The sequence below is a fragment of the Macaca mulatta genome, chromosome 20, assembly GCF_049350105.2.
Source record: "Macaca mulatta isolate MMU2019108-1 chromosome 20, T2T-MMU8v2.0, whole genome shotgun sequence".
NCBI classification, from domain to species: domain Eukaryota; kingdom Metazoa; phylum Chordata; class Mammalia; order Primates; family Cercopithecidae; genus Macaca; species Macaca mulatta.
The window spans coordinates 13,007,226-13,024,435 of NC_133425.1; the positions used below are offsets into that span (position 1 = coordinate 13,007,226).

At 39.4% G+C, this 17,210-nt stretch overlaps 1 protein-coding gene and 1 long non-coding RNA gene across 9 annotated transcripts in view; one reads left to right on the plus strand and one right to left on the minus strand.

Annotated features, from left to right (window-relative positions):
• The first annotated feature begins 4,825 nt into the window (after positions 1-4,825).
• Positions 4,826-13,572, plus strand: LOC144338397 (uncharacterized). The gene is made up of 2 exons (XR_013412477.1): positions 4,826-5,041; positions 12,022-13,572. It is a non-coding gene; the product is annotated as an uncharacterized LOC144338397 (long non-coding RNA).
• Positions 10,905-17,210, minus strand: part of GSPT1 (G1 to S phase transition 1) — a 125,117-nt gene continuing 118,811 nt past the window's right edge. For all 8 annotated transcript variants that reach the window (XM_077987321.1, XM_077987323.1, XM_077987320.1 and 5 more), the window contains 4 exons: positions 15,899-16,072; positions 14,247-14,336; positions 13,922-14,090; positions 10,905-11,393 (listed from right to left, as the gene is read on the minus strand). In XM_077987321.1, coding sequence (XP_077843447.1) covers positions 11,341-11,393; positions 13,922-14,090; positions 14,247-14,336; positions 15,899-16,072 — 486 coding nt within the window. In that variant the 3' untranslated portion in view covers positions 10,905-11,340. The remainder of the gene's footprint in view (positions 11,394-13,921; positions 14,091-14,246; positions 14,337-15,898; positions 16,073-17,210) is intronic.

Below are 17,210 nucleotides of genomic sequence, written 5' to 3' on the forward strand. Positions count from 1 at the left end.
GCTGGGCGTGGTGGCTCACGCCTGTAATCCCAGCACTTTGGGAGGCCGAGAGGGGCAGATCACGAGGTCAGGAGATTGATATCATCCTGGCTAACACAGTGAAACCCCATCTCTACTAAAAATACAAAAAGTTAGCCGGGGATGGTGGCGGGCACCTGTAGTCCCAGCTACTCAGGAGGCTGAGGTAGGAGAATCGCTTGAACCCAGGAGGTGGAGGTTGCAGTGAGCTGAGATTGCGCCACTGCACTCCCACTCCAGCCTGGGAGACAGAGCGAGACTGTCTCAAAAAACAAACAAAAAAAACAAAAAGAATGAAAACCAAGAGGGTGCCAAGTTACAGAAGCCATGAGGGAGTGGAGGTATCTGAAGCTGTGTTAACACTGTTAAATATTGAAGTTGAGAAGAATACATACTGATAAAAGACCATATTGTCAGCACCACGAGACAGAGTGAAAAAACTAAAAAAATAAATAAATAGGCCAGGCACGGTGGCTCACACCTGTAATCCCAGCACTTTGGGAGGCTGAGGAGGGAGGATTGCTTGAGGCCAGGAGTTCTAGGCTAGTCTGAATGACATAGCAAAACCTCATTTCTACAAAAACCAAGGTAATTAATTTCAATTAGTGAGTACCCAGTTCTCACTGATACCGTGAATACTATTAAGTTGTTTCTCTTGGAAGGTACTGAGATATGTCTCTTCAAACTTCTTGAAATTCTTTTTTGTAGTTAATTTTATGAAGGATTTTATAAATCAACTAATTGTAAAGAGCATTTGAATATGTTGCTGAATGGTAAACATAAAGTTCAAGGAACTTCACACTTAATAATGGAACTCATATTCTAGTTCAAAATAAATATTGTTACAATCAACTAGTAACCTTAGAAAACTATTAGACATCCATTTTTATATAGCACTGTTAACTCAGAGTTGTTACAAATGGCAGACTAACAAAAGAAATGCCACATAGTCAGTTGGTGATGTCTGGATTATCTAAAGGTAATTTAATACTCAGCATATTCTTGGTACTGAAATCTGCTAAGTAATATTAACCTAAACATAATGGAATCAAGGGTGAAACAATATTGCCCAAATGTAGAATGTGACATTTTAAGGAAGGTACAAAGAACATAGTGTTTGGGTCAGAAAGATCAGTCTGAATCCCAACTCCATGATTTATTAGTTGTTTAGCCTTAGACAAGGTGGCTAATCTCCCAAGCCTCAATGTCTTCATCTGTTAAATAAAGCTGGTTCCCTCGGATTCAGTAGAATCTATCTTCACAGTGTCCGTCTTGTGCATGATAGCACAAGGTTAGTTCTCTTCCCCTTCCCTTTGCTGAAAATAATGTAATCATTATTAAATGGATTGGAAAATGAAATTGTGCATCTTAGGGGCCAAAAGAAGGCAGGAGGCAGCTTACCTGCATTCAAACAGGGAAGAAATAGCCAATCAGTAAAGAAATTGATATTTGATTCTAATTTGGGGGCGAAGGGGCGGAGGGCTGGAGAAGAGAAACAAGAGAACAATATTACCGGAGAAAGAAATGTAAAGAGGTTTTCCGTAGAAAACCTAACTTTATTAAGTTTGCTGTTTATTTTTAACTCTTTGTCCTCATACAATCTATGTGGGTATCACAAGTACACCATTTTGCTGCTAGGTATCATAGTGCACACCAGCCCCACTCAATACATGATTAACAAACAGATTCTTAATCCAGTCAGCCTGTATTTAGAGTTATATTCCCCAAGGAATGGAATATTAAGGCCAATCTTAGAAGTAATTTCTACATTAAAAAAAAATAGGTTAAATAGCATAAGGTTAGTTCTCTTCTCCTCCTTTTGCTGAAAGGGATACTATTAGTCTCTTTTTATCAATGACAATACCAGCTGATAACTTGCAGGACTGTGCTCTTCTAGCCAGTCCCAGTACATAACTGGTAAATGTTATAACAACTCAAAGTGCTACTTTATTCAAATTAGGAAAGTTTTTTTTTTGTTTTTTTTTTTTTTTTTGAGATGGAGCCTCTATTGCCCAGGCTGGAGTGCAGTGGCGTGATCTCAGCTCACTGCAACCTCTGCCTCCGAGTAGCTGGGATTACAGGTATGTGCCACGATGCCTGGCTAATTTTTGTATTTTTAGTAGAGACAGGGTTTCACCATGCTGGCCAGGCTGGTCTAGAACTCCTAACCTCAGGCAGTCTGCCTGCCTTGGCCTCCCAAAGTGCTGGGATTACAGGGGTGAGCCAGCGTGCCTGGCAGGAAACTTTTAAATAGCTACTATACTGTAAAATATTATGCTAGGTCATCAATAAGGATCTATAAAAGGACTTAGAGAAAATAAGTTATTTATACACAGAATTGAATAAATCTACCAAAAAAAGAAAAAATGATTTAGCCCTGAAGTTTAAAAACAGTTATTTAGTAGAGGTGCAAGCCAGGTTAGTTCTGTAAGTTAGCTCTAGCAACATGAAAGTCATAGGGACAATCCAGTTTTAGAATTGGCCCATCATTTAGAAATGGCGCCTCAGGCCAGGCACAGTGGCTCATGCCTGTAATCCCGGCACTTTGGGAAGCCGAGGAGGGTGGATCACCTGAGGTCAGGAGTTAGAGACCAGCCTGGCCAACATGGCAAAACCCCGTCTCTACTAAAAAAAAGTTTAAAAATTAGCCGGGTGTGGTGGCACGTGCCTGTCATCCCAGCTACTCAGGACACTGATTGTTTGAACCTGGGAGGTGGAGGTTGCACTGAGCCAAGATCCTGCCACTGCACTCCAGCCTGGGCAACAGAGCAAGACTGTGTCTCAAAAACAAAAAGGAAAGGAAAGAAATGGTGCCTCACAGGCAATACAGGGAAGACCCTCTTTAGGATTGGAAAGGGAGATGAGAAGGGAGCTCATGTTATTTCACCACCTATGAGGATCATTACGTTATCTGTTTATCCTTGGTGAGTTTTATAAAAGTAGATGAAGAAGAGGTGAGACTTCTCTCTGGTTTTACTTCCTTGCATTAGAGAAATTCAGAAGAAAGGTATTTGCATTTGCAACTAACCTGTCAAAGAATGCTAATTGGAAAGCAAAATCAAATCTCCCTTCAAGGATAGATCATTTGAATTAGAAAGTAGTCATAAAATGGAGTATTAGCAAAAAAAAAAAAGAGAGCTGCTGATACACACAACATAATCTCTGAAACGTAATGTGCCAAAGATGACAAAGTTGAGTTCAAGCTATGTGATTCCAGTTATGTAGAGTTCAAAAACAGACAAAACTATCATAATGGCAAAACAGGGAATGCCTCGGCAGGAGGGGATTGGTTGGAAAGTAGCAGAAGAGAGCTTTCTGAGGTGATGTGTTCTGCATGTTGATGGGGTGTTTACACAGTTGTATACACTTGACAAACTCATTGTAAAATTAAGATCTGTGCTTTTCACTGTATGCAAATTTTACCTTAATAAAAAATCCTCTTCTTTGTCATATAACATCTGTCTTCTGGAACTTCCTTACAAATCATCATTACTCCTAAGAATCTAAATCTTGAAGATTCATTTTTTATCCTAAAACCTGATGTATTTGCCAGGGAATTAACGAAGATAGTGTTGTCGACTGCTTTTAAGTAACTTCTGTAGTTTTAAAAAATTGATTCATAATAGAGATACAAATTTTCAAGGTGCATGTGATAATACATTGATATAATGTGTACCAATCAAATCAGGGTAATTGGGATATCCATCGCCTGTTTATCTCCATGCTGGAAACGTTCAAATTATTTCTTCTGTTTGGAAATGTAGAACTTGTGTAGTTGATAAGCAAATACAAAGTCGTTTGGGAGTACTGTGCCCAGTTAAGTGGGATGAAATCCTCATTAAAAATTTCAACCTAAATATAACTACAAGGTACAAAACAAATTTTTTTTTCCCATTATGCCCTCCTAATTATTTTTACCAGTAGCTTGACTCTTGACTAAGCTCAAACCAGAGAACAGAACTTTTAGTGAAAATGCTTTAAACATGTAAACTAATATTACTGTGTTTGATGATGATCATTTCCATAGAAGGCAAATGTTTAGGAATCACGTGTGGGCAATGGGATGTTAAGAAAATGTGCAGCTAACATTAAATGTGACTCACTGCAGATAGAGGAAATTTTTGGCCGGTTTTTTTTTTTTTTTTTTTTTTTTGAGATGGAGTCTCACTCCCATTGCACAGGCTGGAGTGCAGTGGTGCCATCTCGGCTCACTGCAACCTCCACCTCCCGGGTTCAAACGATTCTCCTTCCTCAGCCTCCCAAGTAGCTGGGATTAGAGGCTTGTACTACCGTGCCTGGCTAATTTTAGTATTTTTAGCAGAGACAGGGTTTCGCCATGTTGGCCATGCTGGTCTTGAACTCCTGACCTCAGGTGATCCACCCACCTCGGCCTCCCAAAGTGCCAGGATTACAGGCGTGAGCCACTGTGCCCGGCCTGGCATAATTTTTAACAGAAGGATGATATTCCAAATAATTCAAAAAGTACACTCCTCAGCTAGAAGAATTTTACTTGTTGTAGGCAGTCTCTTATTCCTAGCAGAAAACGTATGAAAATATTTCTTGCATGTAATATGGGTGCACAAAGCCTTCAGAAGCAATTTGAAGGAAAGATTGACAGTAACAAGAATTTCACTTAAAAACAAACAAAAAAAACAGCATCTCATTATGTTGCCCAGGCTAGAATGCGTGGCAGTTCACAGGCGTAACCATAACCCACTGCAGCCTCGAACTCCTGGGCTCAGGTGATCTTCCCAACTCAGGAGGAGCTGGGAGTACAGGCATGTGTCACTGCATCTAGCAAATTTCCCTTTTTTTTTTTTTTTTTTTAAGACAGAGTCTCGCCCTGTTAACAGGCTGGAGTGCAGTGGCGCTATCTCGGCTCACTGCAACCTCTGCCTTCTGGGTTCAAGTGATTCTCCTGCCTCAGTCTCCCCAGTAGCTGGGACTACAGGTGTGCGCCACCATGCTTGGCTAATTTTTGTATTTTTAGTAGAGACAGGGTTTCACCATGTTGGCCAGGATTGTATCGATCTCTTTACCTCATGATCTGCCCACCTCAGGCTCCCAAAGTGTTGGGATTACAGGCATGAGCTACCACACCCAGGTGGCAAATTTCATTTTTAAGACCAACACATTGAATTAACTCTAAAGAGGACAAAGTAAATATAAGTAAACAAAAAAGGGATGTTACATGACTTTTACAGTTCTTAATCCAACATCAAAATGGCCATAAAGGCTTAAAAATTGTCACTAATGGTTAAATAATTTTCCAGGATTTTTTTTTCACATGGCCAAAGAGGCTAAACTTGTGTTTTAAGACACTTTTAAGTTTGGTAAGCTTTAAAATTCTATTTTACTGTTATTTGGTCTTTATTCTAGATTGAGATACACAATCTTTCACTACAGATTTACAGCATCCAAGGTATTAATGGCTATTTTTCGTGTTTTTTTTTTTTTGAGATGGAGTCTTGCTCTTGTTGGCCAGGCTGGGTGCGTGGCGCGATCTTGGCTCACTGCAACCTTCGCCTCCTGGGTTCAAGCAATTCTCCTGCCTCGGCTTCCCAAGTAGCTGGGATTACAGGAGCATGCCTCCACGCCCAGCTAATTTTTGTATTTTTTAGTAGAGATGGGTTTTCACCACGTTTGCCAGGCTGGTCTGGAATTGCAGACCTCTTAAGTGATTTGCCCATCTCGGCCTCCCAAAGTGCTGGGATTACAGGCATGAGCCACTATGCCTGGCCTGAACCCCTACTTTAATAGCAAGCTTGGTCCCAAGTTTTAAGCTATGATTGGTTTAATGCCAGATACCTAGAGGCTGACTGCCAAAACCTCAAAGTGATTCACCTAAAGACAGTTCAAACAGGACCTTAGTGAGTACACAGGAATGAACTGCTGTCATTCAAGTAGCCACTGTATATATTACCTTTATCATTAATTTCTTCTTGCCCTTGCACATTGAATAAAATGGGCAAGCACTATTTGGTCTCTTGATCTTTATTAAAAATCCTCAATGTAGAGGTTCTGACAATTGACGTTTCCCCCAACTCTGCTATTCACATAAAACCACATACTGTGATCTAGTTATTATTCAGCATCTCTAACTTCCTATAGGGTTATTTTTTGTTTCCTAAGGTGGTTGTATACATTATACAAAAGACTTGCATACCATATGCAAGCAGATGACGTTTGTGAATCCCTTATGTGACAGAGCTTATTAGATCCATCCAACAAACCTGTTGGTAGATGGTTCCAATAGCTGATACAAAAATAAAAGGATTGTACAGAAAAGGGCATGGATGGCTTTTGCTTGTTACAACACAGGTAATTACGAACGACAAATCCTTCAAAAGGGAAGATGACAACTTTTATTGTTATTACAAAAGCAAATTTAACTTGTCATTTGAATAATTGCAAGAGCAGACTAAGGGCTTAATCCTCACACAGGCACCAAGTCAGGCACAGTAGGTAGCTACAAATCGTAAGAAAAAAATTTCTTTCCTACCTAGAGCACTCTTCCATGCTTTGGAATTAGGCTAAAAAACTCGCAAACCTGATCAGCTCCCTTTAATCCTTTTTTTTTTTTTTTTTTTTTTTTTAAAGAGATCTAGGTATTAACCTGCTGTCTAGCGAAAACTAGTCACTTGGTCACTAAGTCCTGGCCTGAGATACCCACATTTCCTTTAGAACAAACAGAACAGGTGTGTACATTTCTGAGAGCCCGATGTGTGAGTCCTTAAAATGTAGACCTTGCAGGAGGCTCAGACCTCAGTTTCACCTAACGCATGTGGAAGAAATGGAGGTGAAAATAGTCACCTGAAGAGTGCAAGCGCTCCAGCTCCAACACACTCTTCCCCAGGCAGCAGGAAAAGGAGGTAGCAAGGACTTGGGCTGACATCTGAAGCACTAAGCTAATGTGCCTGGTAGAGGGGAGCCTCAGGAAGCACAAAATGTCGTTCCACCTGTGCTGTCCACAAACCTGAGGTTTCCACATCGTTTTAAAGGGCACAGTGGCAAATGTGACAAGGCAGAAAACAATAACCATTTCAAGGATCACTTAAGGAATCCTGGTGTTTTCTGCCTAATCAGACGTAGTGCCAATCTGCTTTTCCCTTATATTGGAGAACATAAAGGTTTTAATCTCCACTCCCACACCTTCAGGCCCTTGTAATAATCCTTAGTAAACAACTCAGCTAGCATTATTGTTTCAAGGAAGCATAGGATTAGAGGTATGTGAGAAGTGTATTTATTGAAGGGAAGACTCAGTAAGTTCTAGGATATTAAAGTCAAGAATATCCTAGAGCCAAAAACCACCAAAAGTTGAACCAAATCTACCTGAACTGAATTCTGACAGTAAACTGGGTCAAATGGAATCCACATTATTACTACTAGAAAATAAAAACACTTCCTATTCCATTTACTATGAAACCTAATCTAACCACAACTGACTGCTATAAATGTAAACCTAGTTAAGTCTTTTGTGCTATGTGATTACACTTAACAAGTTGCTGCCATGGCGAGATCTCTAAAGAAAGAAACAAGATCAAGAGTGTATAGATGGATGGCATCTGCTAGAATCACTGAAAAAGTTAGCTGGAAGAAATAAAGCCTATTATCTGGAGACAGATAATTGTCCCCTAAAACCACTGGTTGCTCTCTCTACCTTACGTATGTCTGTGAGAGGATTAATGGCACAGTTTGTTGTGATAAGGTAGGCCAACAATGAATATAACATTTAAACCATCCTAAAATCAGAGCTATAGTGCTATAACCAGATTTTTCACAAAGGGTTTTAAAGTTGAAAGTTGCCTGATGCTAAGAGCTGTAATAAAACTGCATATTTTCCCCTTGACTACCTTAAATCCCTACCCAAAGCAATTAAGCTATCATCCATGAAGTAGCGGTCCATGAGGAAGTCCATGCCAGTAAGGAAAGGTGCTAGAGTGCTGTTATGTATAACAGTCATCAAAGATCACGGAGTAATTACAGTCGTTACTAGTGTTCCTGAAGATCGCCAAGGGAGTTTAGCTGATTTTTTTCCAGAGTTCATCTTGGGAAAAGTTTTTGACCATAGGTTCAACATTTTTCTTGGGTTGCAAAACTGCATCTGGCTGCAAGTCTGACCCAAAATATTCGCAGCACATCAGCTGAGAGGATGCCGGCAACTGTTGAACTACATCACAGTTCAAAGTCCCATATTGTGAGAGCAGTACTTGTAGTTTATGTAACCAGCAAATGTGAGTTACCTCTTGTTACAGTGAACAACCTGCACTGTTAAGAGTTTAGGAACTTTTGACATTCAGTTATCACATATTTCAAAGATTTTCAACTCAAAACAAAACAAAACAAAATACATGGGCTTAATTATTCAGTAACACTTTACTATTTGTCACTTAATCTCAAGACAATACACACTCAGTCCAACTCTTTTGGTTTGATTTTACATAGATTTTCACTTACTTTTGCAAAGTAAAAACAAGAAATGAGTGCTGTATTTCCCCCCTCCCACAGTAAGAAACAAGGGTTTAAAATGGCAATTACTTAGATGTTTATTTCAACATTTCTTAAATTCACTTTATTAATTTAAAAAACTAATTAAATAATCTAGCATGAAAGTTATATAAAGAACATCATTAATGTGAAAAGATGCAAGAAAAAATCATTCTAGTAGAACAACGTTAAAGATAGAGAACAAATGCTTAGGTGATACCCTAAATACGCAGCCAACTACCCTATTTTTGCACTGTCGACCATCTAAACACGTTTGCATTTGCAGAAGACAGAATGACAGCACAGGAATTTGTATTGCTCTATAAAGGTCCAACGTCTCCACATAATGCCAAGTTCACCTTAGACATTTTAACTTCCTTATCCAAATTAATAGCCCGTGTAAGCAGGATTTGAAAATGCATCAACTTTAAAAAGATGAGAACAGTTTTCAAAGCCCATAGAACTTATGTTGCTGGTTAATTTTAGCATTGAAATTTCTTTTGAATAATCTAATCTTGCAAATATGCAAGAATCCAGTGGAATTTTTACAGTTACATTTGTATTTGTATGACCTGTTACTTTTTAGAGGTAGGCCTTTCACAGTTGATATCCAAGTTACTTAAGAGTCTTGGCAACATGCACATAATATTCTAACAGTGCAAATGTTTTAGTAGCAAACATAACTTATTTTTTAAAAATGTGTTCAATTTAGAAAGGGAACTCTTATCTCTGGAAATGATTTCAGTGGCTCTTGAACTTTTAAATATTCATTAAAATTCAAGCAATTATTAGTATTTGTTTTTATTAACATGGAATTACAAAAAGAACTATTATGTTTTGATTAAAGCTCCTATATTTTCCAGAAAAATAAAAGCCCAGATATTTGCAGACATAATAAAATTTAAATTTCATGCAATTTAATAGCCATAATTATAGTTTCAAGAATCTGTAGAACAATAACTTTGCTCTGTCCATAAGATGTAGCCTCATTCATGAAATGAATGGGAATTTCACAGTTAAGAAAACACTAGGCCAAGCACAGCGCCTCACGCCTGTAATCCTAGCACTTTTGAGAGGCTGAAGCGAGTGGATCACTTGAGGTCAGGAGTTTGAGAGCAGCCTGGCCAATATGGTGAAACCTCATCTCTACTAAAACTACAAAAATTAACTGGGCCTGGTGGTGGGCTCCTGTAATCCCAGCTACTCAAGAGGCTGAGGCAGGAAGTTGAATCCGGGAGGTGGAGGCTGCAGTGAGCCGAGATTGAGCCACTGCACTCCAGCCTAGGTGACAGAGTAAGCCTCTGTCTCAAAACAGAACACCCAATAGATTAAGTTTTATGTTCTGTGACTGGAAATACAGTCTGTCCAGGCTTTTCTTTTCTGAGGAGCAAAATTACAGGGAAGGGACTTGTCATTAAATATACAAAGTACCTTATTTAGACAGAAATCACAATCTAAAAGAGGCTCTCTTTGATAAATGGCAACACTCAACATCAAGGGGGCTTCGGATAAACCTACAAATTGCCTCCATTCCTCATTTTTCTCATGAAAAATTTCAGAGTCATGATAAATATAGCACAAAGTCATTCAATCTAAAACCACCATAGTGCTGCACTGTGGTTCATCAAAAACATGGTGAGCAAATTTCAGCTTTACACTTAAGAAAACTCAGTGCATTTCAATAATTGAGATTAAAACTTACACTGTGCTTGATTCTACTTATCGATGATAATTTTAGTCTGTGCAGATTCTGATGATTCGAAATATGTTTATTTAGTTGCTGGGTTGAGATTTAGCTTTAACCAGCAAGGATCATCCAAACTTCAAAGTTATTGGTAAAAAGAGTAAACTGGGTAACTTGTAGAAGTGGCACTTGCAACTGATACGGTTTTCATACTAGAAGCATGCAGCTCTTATAAATACTAAAAGAGGAATTTTTGCCAGGTCTCAAACATGCTTTATTTGTTGTAAATTCCACTAATTTAACGAGTTAATGGAATTTTCTCTCGGGGTACAATTTCATTACGCTTTACTTACAAAAACTACAGTATGCTGTTCATTTTAAAACAACTTACTGTGTTTAAGAAATCATGTTACAATATAATTGGAAAAAAAATAAATAAATAACTGAAAGACCTAGTAAAGCAGTGTCACATTTGGATAAAGGGATTTAACTGCATGTATGCATTAACAATCAAAAGAAGGGGTCAAACTAATCCTTTCCTTTAATACAAACTTGAACACTGTGAATGCCTCATTTATAGTGGGTCGGGAAAGAGTTTATAAAAGTCCAAGTAATAAAATGTATTCAATTACTTGGGAAAGTTAAAAAGCTAATGCAACAATGTTACATCCAGATAAAAAACATTATTCAAAAGCAATTCAAATACCGAAAAGGATTTCAAATTGAATATTTTATTAACATGGTAGTTGCCTTTGTAACATGTGCACACACACTCGCACACTCAGAATGATCTGCCTGGGGAAAAAATACTAAATATGCCTAAGGGGAAAATGAAAAATAAAAAAATTCCTGTAGGTTTTCATTATTGTAGGCAATTATGTCCACATCACTTACAAAGCTATTGCCAAATCTGTCCAAGGAAGCAGAGTTTGAAAAGGGGGCTAGGGATGGGAATCTTGGGAAAAATTCAACAGTGGCATAGCAGAGCTCTCAATATGAGAAAGCTGACATAATGTGGACTTTTGCTGTGAATTTCCTCTTTGCAAAATATGGGGAGAGGTTTATGGGCAGAAAATAAGAGAAGGCGGTGTGAAGTAGGCTTTTGCAGTCAATTTTCCTCACAGTATTGTGCAGGGTCATCAAGAAAATGCTTAGTCTTTCTCTGGAACCAGTTTCAGAACTTTTCCAATTGCAATGGTCTTACCTAGAAATGAAAATTTTAAAAAATCTTTCAGTAGTTAACAGCAAGTCTATATAAGATACTAAAACTTATTATTTTAAATCACAAAAATATTTTTTACAATGTAAGTTACTAATTAACTAGCTTTACTGCCAAACCCATGATACTTCTATTTAGGTAGTCTTAATAAGTGGGTCTTCTTTGGGGGAGCTGGTAAAGAGATGGTTCCCTGTATCAAAAACCTATCTCCCCCCGCCCCCCACCAAGCAATTCTCCTGCTTCATCCTCCCGAGTAGCTGGGATTACAGGTGCCCGCCACTACACCCAGCTAATTTTTGTATTTTTAGTAGAGATGGAGTTTCACCACGTTGGCCTGGCTGGTCTCCAACTCCTGACCTCAGGTGATCCACCCGCCTCAGCATCCCAAAGTGCTGAGATTACAGGCATGAGCTACTGAGTAAAGACAGAGTCTTACTCTGTTCACCCAGGCTGGAGTGCAGTGGCATGACTTCGGCTGACTGCAACCTCCTCCTTCCAGGTTCAAGCGATTCTCCTGCCTCGGCCTCCCGAGTAGCTGATTATAGGTGCCTGCCACCATGCCCAGCTGATTTTTGTATTTTTAGTAGAGGAAGGGTTTCACCATGTTGGCCAGGCTGGTCTTGAACTCTTGGCCTCAGGTGATCTGCCTGCCTTGGCCTCCCAAAGTGCTGGGATTACAGGCTTGAGGCACCACACTGGGCCAAAAACCTCTGGATTAAAAAAAAAGCGGGGGCGGGGGGAATATCTGTATTTGTGGAATATCCACACAATGGAATACTATTCAGCAATAAAAAGGAATAAATAACATGTTACATGGTTGAACTTCAAAATCATACTAAGTAAAATAAACTAGACAAAGGACCACATACTTTATAATTCTATTTATGGAGTGTCTATAAAAGACAAATTGAAAAGTGGTTGCCTAGGGGTGGAGGTGGGAATAAGGGGTGATTATGAACAAGTATAAGGTTTCTTTTTAGGTGTTCCAAATGTTCTAACATTAGTATATGGTAATAGTTGTACAATTCTGGAAACGTACTAAAATTCATTGAATTATATATTTAAAACAGGTCAGTTTCATATTATGAAAATTGTATCTCAATAAAGCTGCTAAAAAAATCCCAAAACCTATCCTTAAGTAACTGAAAAGACACAGCAATCGCCACTGACTACAATGCAGTGAACACATCCTTCTGGTAGTACTCCTGTGGACTGAAAGGAATACAAAACCCATTGGGTCTTGTGGAAAACCTAAAAGCCAAGTTATCTTTTTTTTTTTTTTAACCCAAGTTATCTTTTAGGGAAAAATAATTCTAGGGTTAAGAATTCCTGCTACATTAATTGCTTTTCTTCTGTCTTCCTGATTTTATCAGGTTCTGAGTGGTAAACTAAAACTATCATTTTGTTATATTAATAAGATAAACACAATAACCAGTTTTACTATCAACCAGAAGAGTTCTGGGCCTTTAAAGTAAAATAAACATTGTCTTTATACAATTTTGTCCAATGTAAAGTTCAGGAACTGTATTCATCAGCAGGGCTTAGCACAGTTCCTGAGACTTTGTAGATACAAAGTAGTTTTTGCTAAATGGAATCGGAATGAACATGTGAAATGACTATTCTGTATTTGAATGGAACTATAAAGTTTTATGTAAAGTCTTCTATAGTCTTAAAATGGTTATCTAAGTTAGAAATATTAACAGCCGGGACAGGCTCGGTGGCTCACGTCTGTAATCCCAGCACTTTGGGAGGCTAAGGTGGGCAGATCACGAGGTCAGGAGATCAAGACCATCCTGGCTAACACGATGAAACCCTGTCTCTACTTAAAATACAAAAAAGTAGCCGGGCATGGTGGCGGCGCCTGTAGCCACAGCTACTCGGGAGGCGAGGCAGGAGAATGGCGTGAACCTGAGAGGTGGAGCTTGCAGTGCCAAGATTGTGCCACTGTACTCCAGCCTGGGTGACAGAGCAAGACTCCATCTCAAAAAAAGGAAAGGAAAAGGAATATTAACAGACCATAAGGAAACGTTTCATAACAATCATTTTGTTTTTATGCCAAAGAAGTTCATGACCCCAAGATGGTAATATTAGTTGTTCTGCGTCACCGAGAGGTAGGCAGAAATGGATGCACACAAAAGTTCACAAACATTAGACCTCTGAAAAATTAGGTGTAAAAAAAATCATTCTCTATATCCCTTTTAATCTCCAGACATATTACAAAGGATTACATCATAGAAATGTCTTAGTAAACAAAACAGCCCTCCAAATCCACTACTCACAAAACATCAAAATTAAGATTCTTTACGTAGAACATTACTAGATTTGGCATTACTGCTAAAACACGTGGTCAATTCTGTTCAATACATTCATCTCATAAAACATTCATATGAATACAGAATGTGAATCGAAGTTTTCTGTGAACCCACTGCAATGTGTACTGTACTGAGATGATGAAGATGACCAAAGCTAGGTATCCTGGATATACTACTAGACATCAGTTTAAAAACTCTTACCCTCATCTCTTAAGGTAAAACGACCCATCTGAGGGAAGTCTTTAAAGGTCTCCAGGCAGATGGTTCCTGCTGTCCTTAAGCGAGCAATGCATACTTGATCTTGTTTCACAAAACGGGGTCGGGTCTTACTTTTTTCTCCTGATTTTTTGTCTACCAAGCAGATTAAGGCCTAACCAAGAAAAGAGTATGAGAAAATCAGAATAATGCCAAATGAAATAATCTTTAAGAACAGGTATAGAAATAAAAGTACATCACTGTTGCTGATTAGAAATTATGAAGATAAAATGGTATTAAAACCGAAATAAACCAATTATCTTAAACTCACTGTTATTTCGACTTCCTCAATACAGGTATGAATATGCAGCACCGCATTATAGCCTGGGCAGATGATGGATTTGTGCTCTATAATCACTATCTGTCAAACAAACACACACACACATTCTTATCTTTATCCTTAGGGTAAAAAAGAATTCAGTGTTCTTAAGCGCCATATAAATCCCAAGAATTAGTGTTACCATCTCAGTAGGACACCAACTTAAAAGTGATTTTTGTTTTGTTTTTGTTTGTTTTTTTTTTTTGAGACGGAGTCTGGCTCTGTTGCCCAGGCTGAAGTGCAGTGGCCGGATCTCAGCTCACTGACAAGCTCCGCCTCCCGGGTTTACGCCATTCTCCTGCCTCAGCCTCCCGAGTAGCTGGGACTACAGGCGCCCGCCACCTCGCCCGGCTAGTTTTTTTGTATTTTTTAGTAGAGACAGGGTTTCACCGTATTAGCCAGGATAGTCTCCATCTCCTGACCTCGTGATCCGCCCATCTCGGCCTCCCAAAGTGCTGGGATTACAGGCTTGAGCCACCGTGCCCGGCCTAAAAGTGATTTTTGTATTAGAGGTGATAGGTTTGTCTTACTAATTTTGTTCACAGGATGGGGTCAGGCTGCTTGACCTCAAAGCATGAATTTCAATATCCTGTCCTCTATTAATGTTCTTGGTGAGTCCTTGGTCAACTTTCAAAACACAGCAGGCTGGCTGGGCACAGTGGCTCACGCCTGTAATCTCAGCACTTTGGGAGGCCGAGGTGTGGTGGGCAGGGGGAACACTTGAGGCCAGGAGTTTGAGACCAGCCTGGACAACATGGTGAAACCCCGTCTCTACTAAATATACAAAACAATCAGCTAGGCCTGGTGGTGGGCGCCTATAATTCCAGCTACTTAGGAGGCTGAGGCAGGACAATCACTTGAATCCCGGAGGTGGAAGTTGCAGTGAGCCGAGATCGTGCCACTGCACTCCAGCCTGGGTGACAGAGCAAAACTCCATCTCCAAACAAAATAAAAGACAGCAGGCCAACTTTCTTCTTTGGGAAGCCTTTCTTCATATTCCCCAAGGAATTAAGCTAATCTTTACCGCTCAGAAGCTACCTAGATGTAAACTTATCCAGCTTTATCCATTTCTCAATATCCAAGGTCCAGTAAAGTAAACAACTTTACATCTGGCATCAAAATCTAACTTGATTAGTTGTCATACCTTAGAACAGAACTTTAAAAAATTCTGTTAACCACACCAGTCACTTACTCTGTCATTCTCCTAGGGAGGTTACCTTGTTAATAACAAGGAAACTTGTGTGATTTCTTGTCTGGAAAGCTATGTGCTGTGAATGAGCACATAAACCATGACTTCCACAGTAACAGTGCTCCGGTCAAAGTAAATATCAGATACTCTAAAATGTATCATCAGGAGATCAAACATAAAAAGGAACTTACAAAGAATACTCCTTATCCAGTAAGCACTTGTACCAGCTTGAAGATCTTGTATGAGGTGCCTATTGTGGTTATGATATATAAGTGGCTTATAATATTTCCATTCCCCTTCTATACACTAAGATGGGTTAACTGGCATGTCACCAATAATCAGAACAAAAGGCACTGATATTCCAATTTCATTTAGACATTAAAACCCACTATTACAACGACAATAATTTGTTTACCTGGGCATCAAATGTGCGTCCAGAATGACAAAGATTATTAGGATCACAAAGTATAAATCCAGGAAGAATCTCCTCTTCTTCAATTCCTTTCAATCTGATTTTGAGGTTTTCACCTGGGGCTACAGTATCCGTTTCTACATCATCGGAAAGTATTCCAAGAACTTCCACGTTGTGCTTTAAAATAAAACAAGATTGGAGGTTTTCTGACACATTCACTGCATTATGGGACATAAAATGATCTGAATGTCTGCTCAATAAAGAGTTTCAAGATTTGACTGTAAACACTTATTATATCTGTATGGACATAAAATCTTAGCCTAGATATGATCGGTGAAAATCATATCCTAGAAGTGTAACTGCCAATTAAAGTATTAACGTGTCACCTTTTAAATATCACATTCTAATCATTTCCAAATAGAACACGGTATACACTAGCATTTGCCTTTTTTACTTTTTCAAAATCAAAAACACAATATTTGGATTTCAGTTTCATGGATATAATTTTTATTATTATGGAATTCTATGAAGGATTTAATAAACCTGTCTTCCATTACCTATCAATCTCCAAATATCGGAATTGTGCACTACTTAAAAGTTATTGAACTAAGCTTTAAAAGTCTATCACCTATTTAATGAATACGTAATTTCCTTTTGGTGTGATCAAATGCTCTGGAATTAGATAGTGATGATGGCTGCATAGGACTGTTGTTTTTTTTTTGAGGTGGACTTTTGCTCTTGTTGCCCAGGCTGGAGTGCAGTGGCGTGATCTTGGCTCACTGCAACTTCCACCTCCTGCGTTCAAGCCATTCTCCTGCCTCAGCCTCCCAAGTAGCTGCGATTACAGGCACCCGCCACCTCGCCCGGCTAATTTTTTGTATTTTTAGTAGTGACGAGGTTTCACCATGTTGGCCAGGCAGGTCTCAAACTCCTGACCTCAGGTGATCCACCCACCTTTGCCTCCCAAAGTGCTCAGATTACAGGCGTGAGCCACCGCGCCCAGCCTAAACTCTTTGTTTCTTTTTTTTTTTTTTTTTTTTTTTTTTTGAGACGGAGTCTCGCTCTGCCGCCCAGGTTGGAGTACAGTGGCCGGATCTCGGCTCACTGCAAGCTCCGCCTCCCAGGTTTACGCCATTCTCCTGCCTCAGGCTCCCGAGTAGCTGGGACTACAGGCGCCCGCCACCTCGCCCGGCTAGTTTTTTGTATTTTTAGTAGAGACGAGGTTTCACCGTGTTAACCAGGATGGTCTCGATCTCCTGACCTCGTGATTCGCCCGTCTCGGCCTCCCAAAGTGCTGGGATTACAGGCTTGAGCC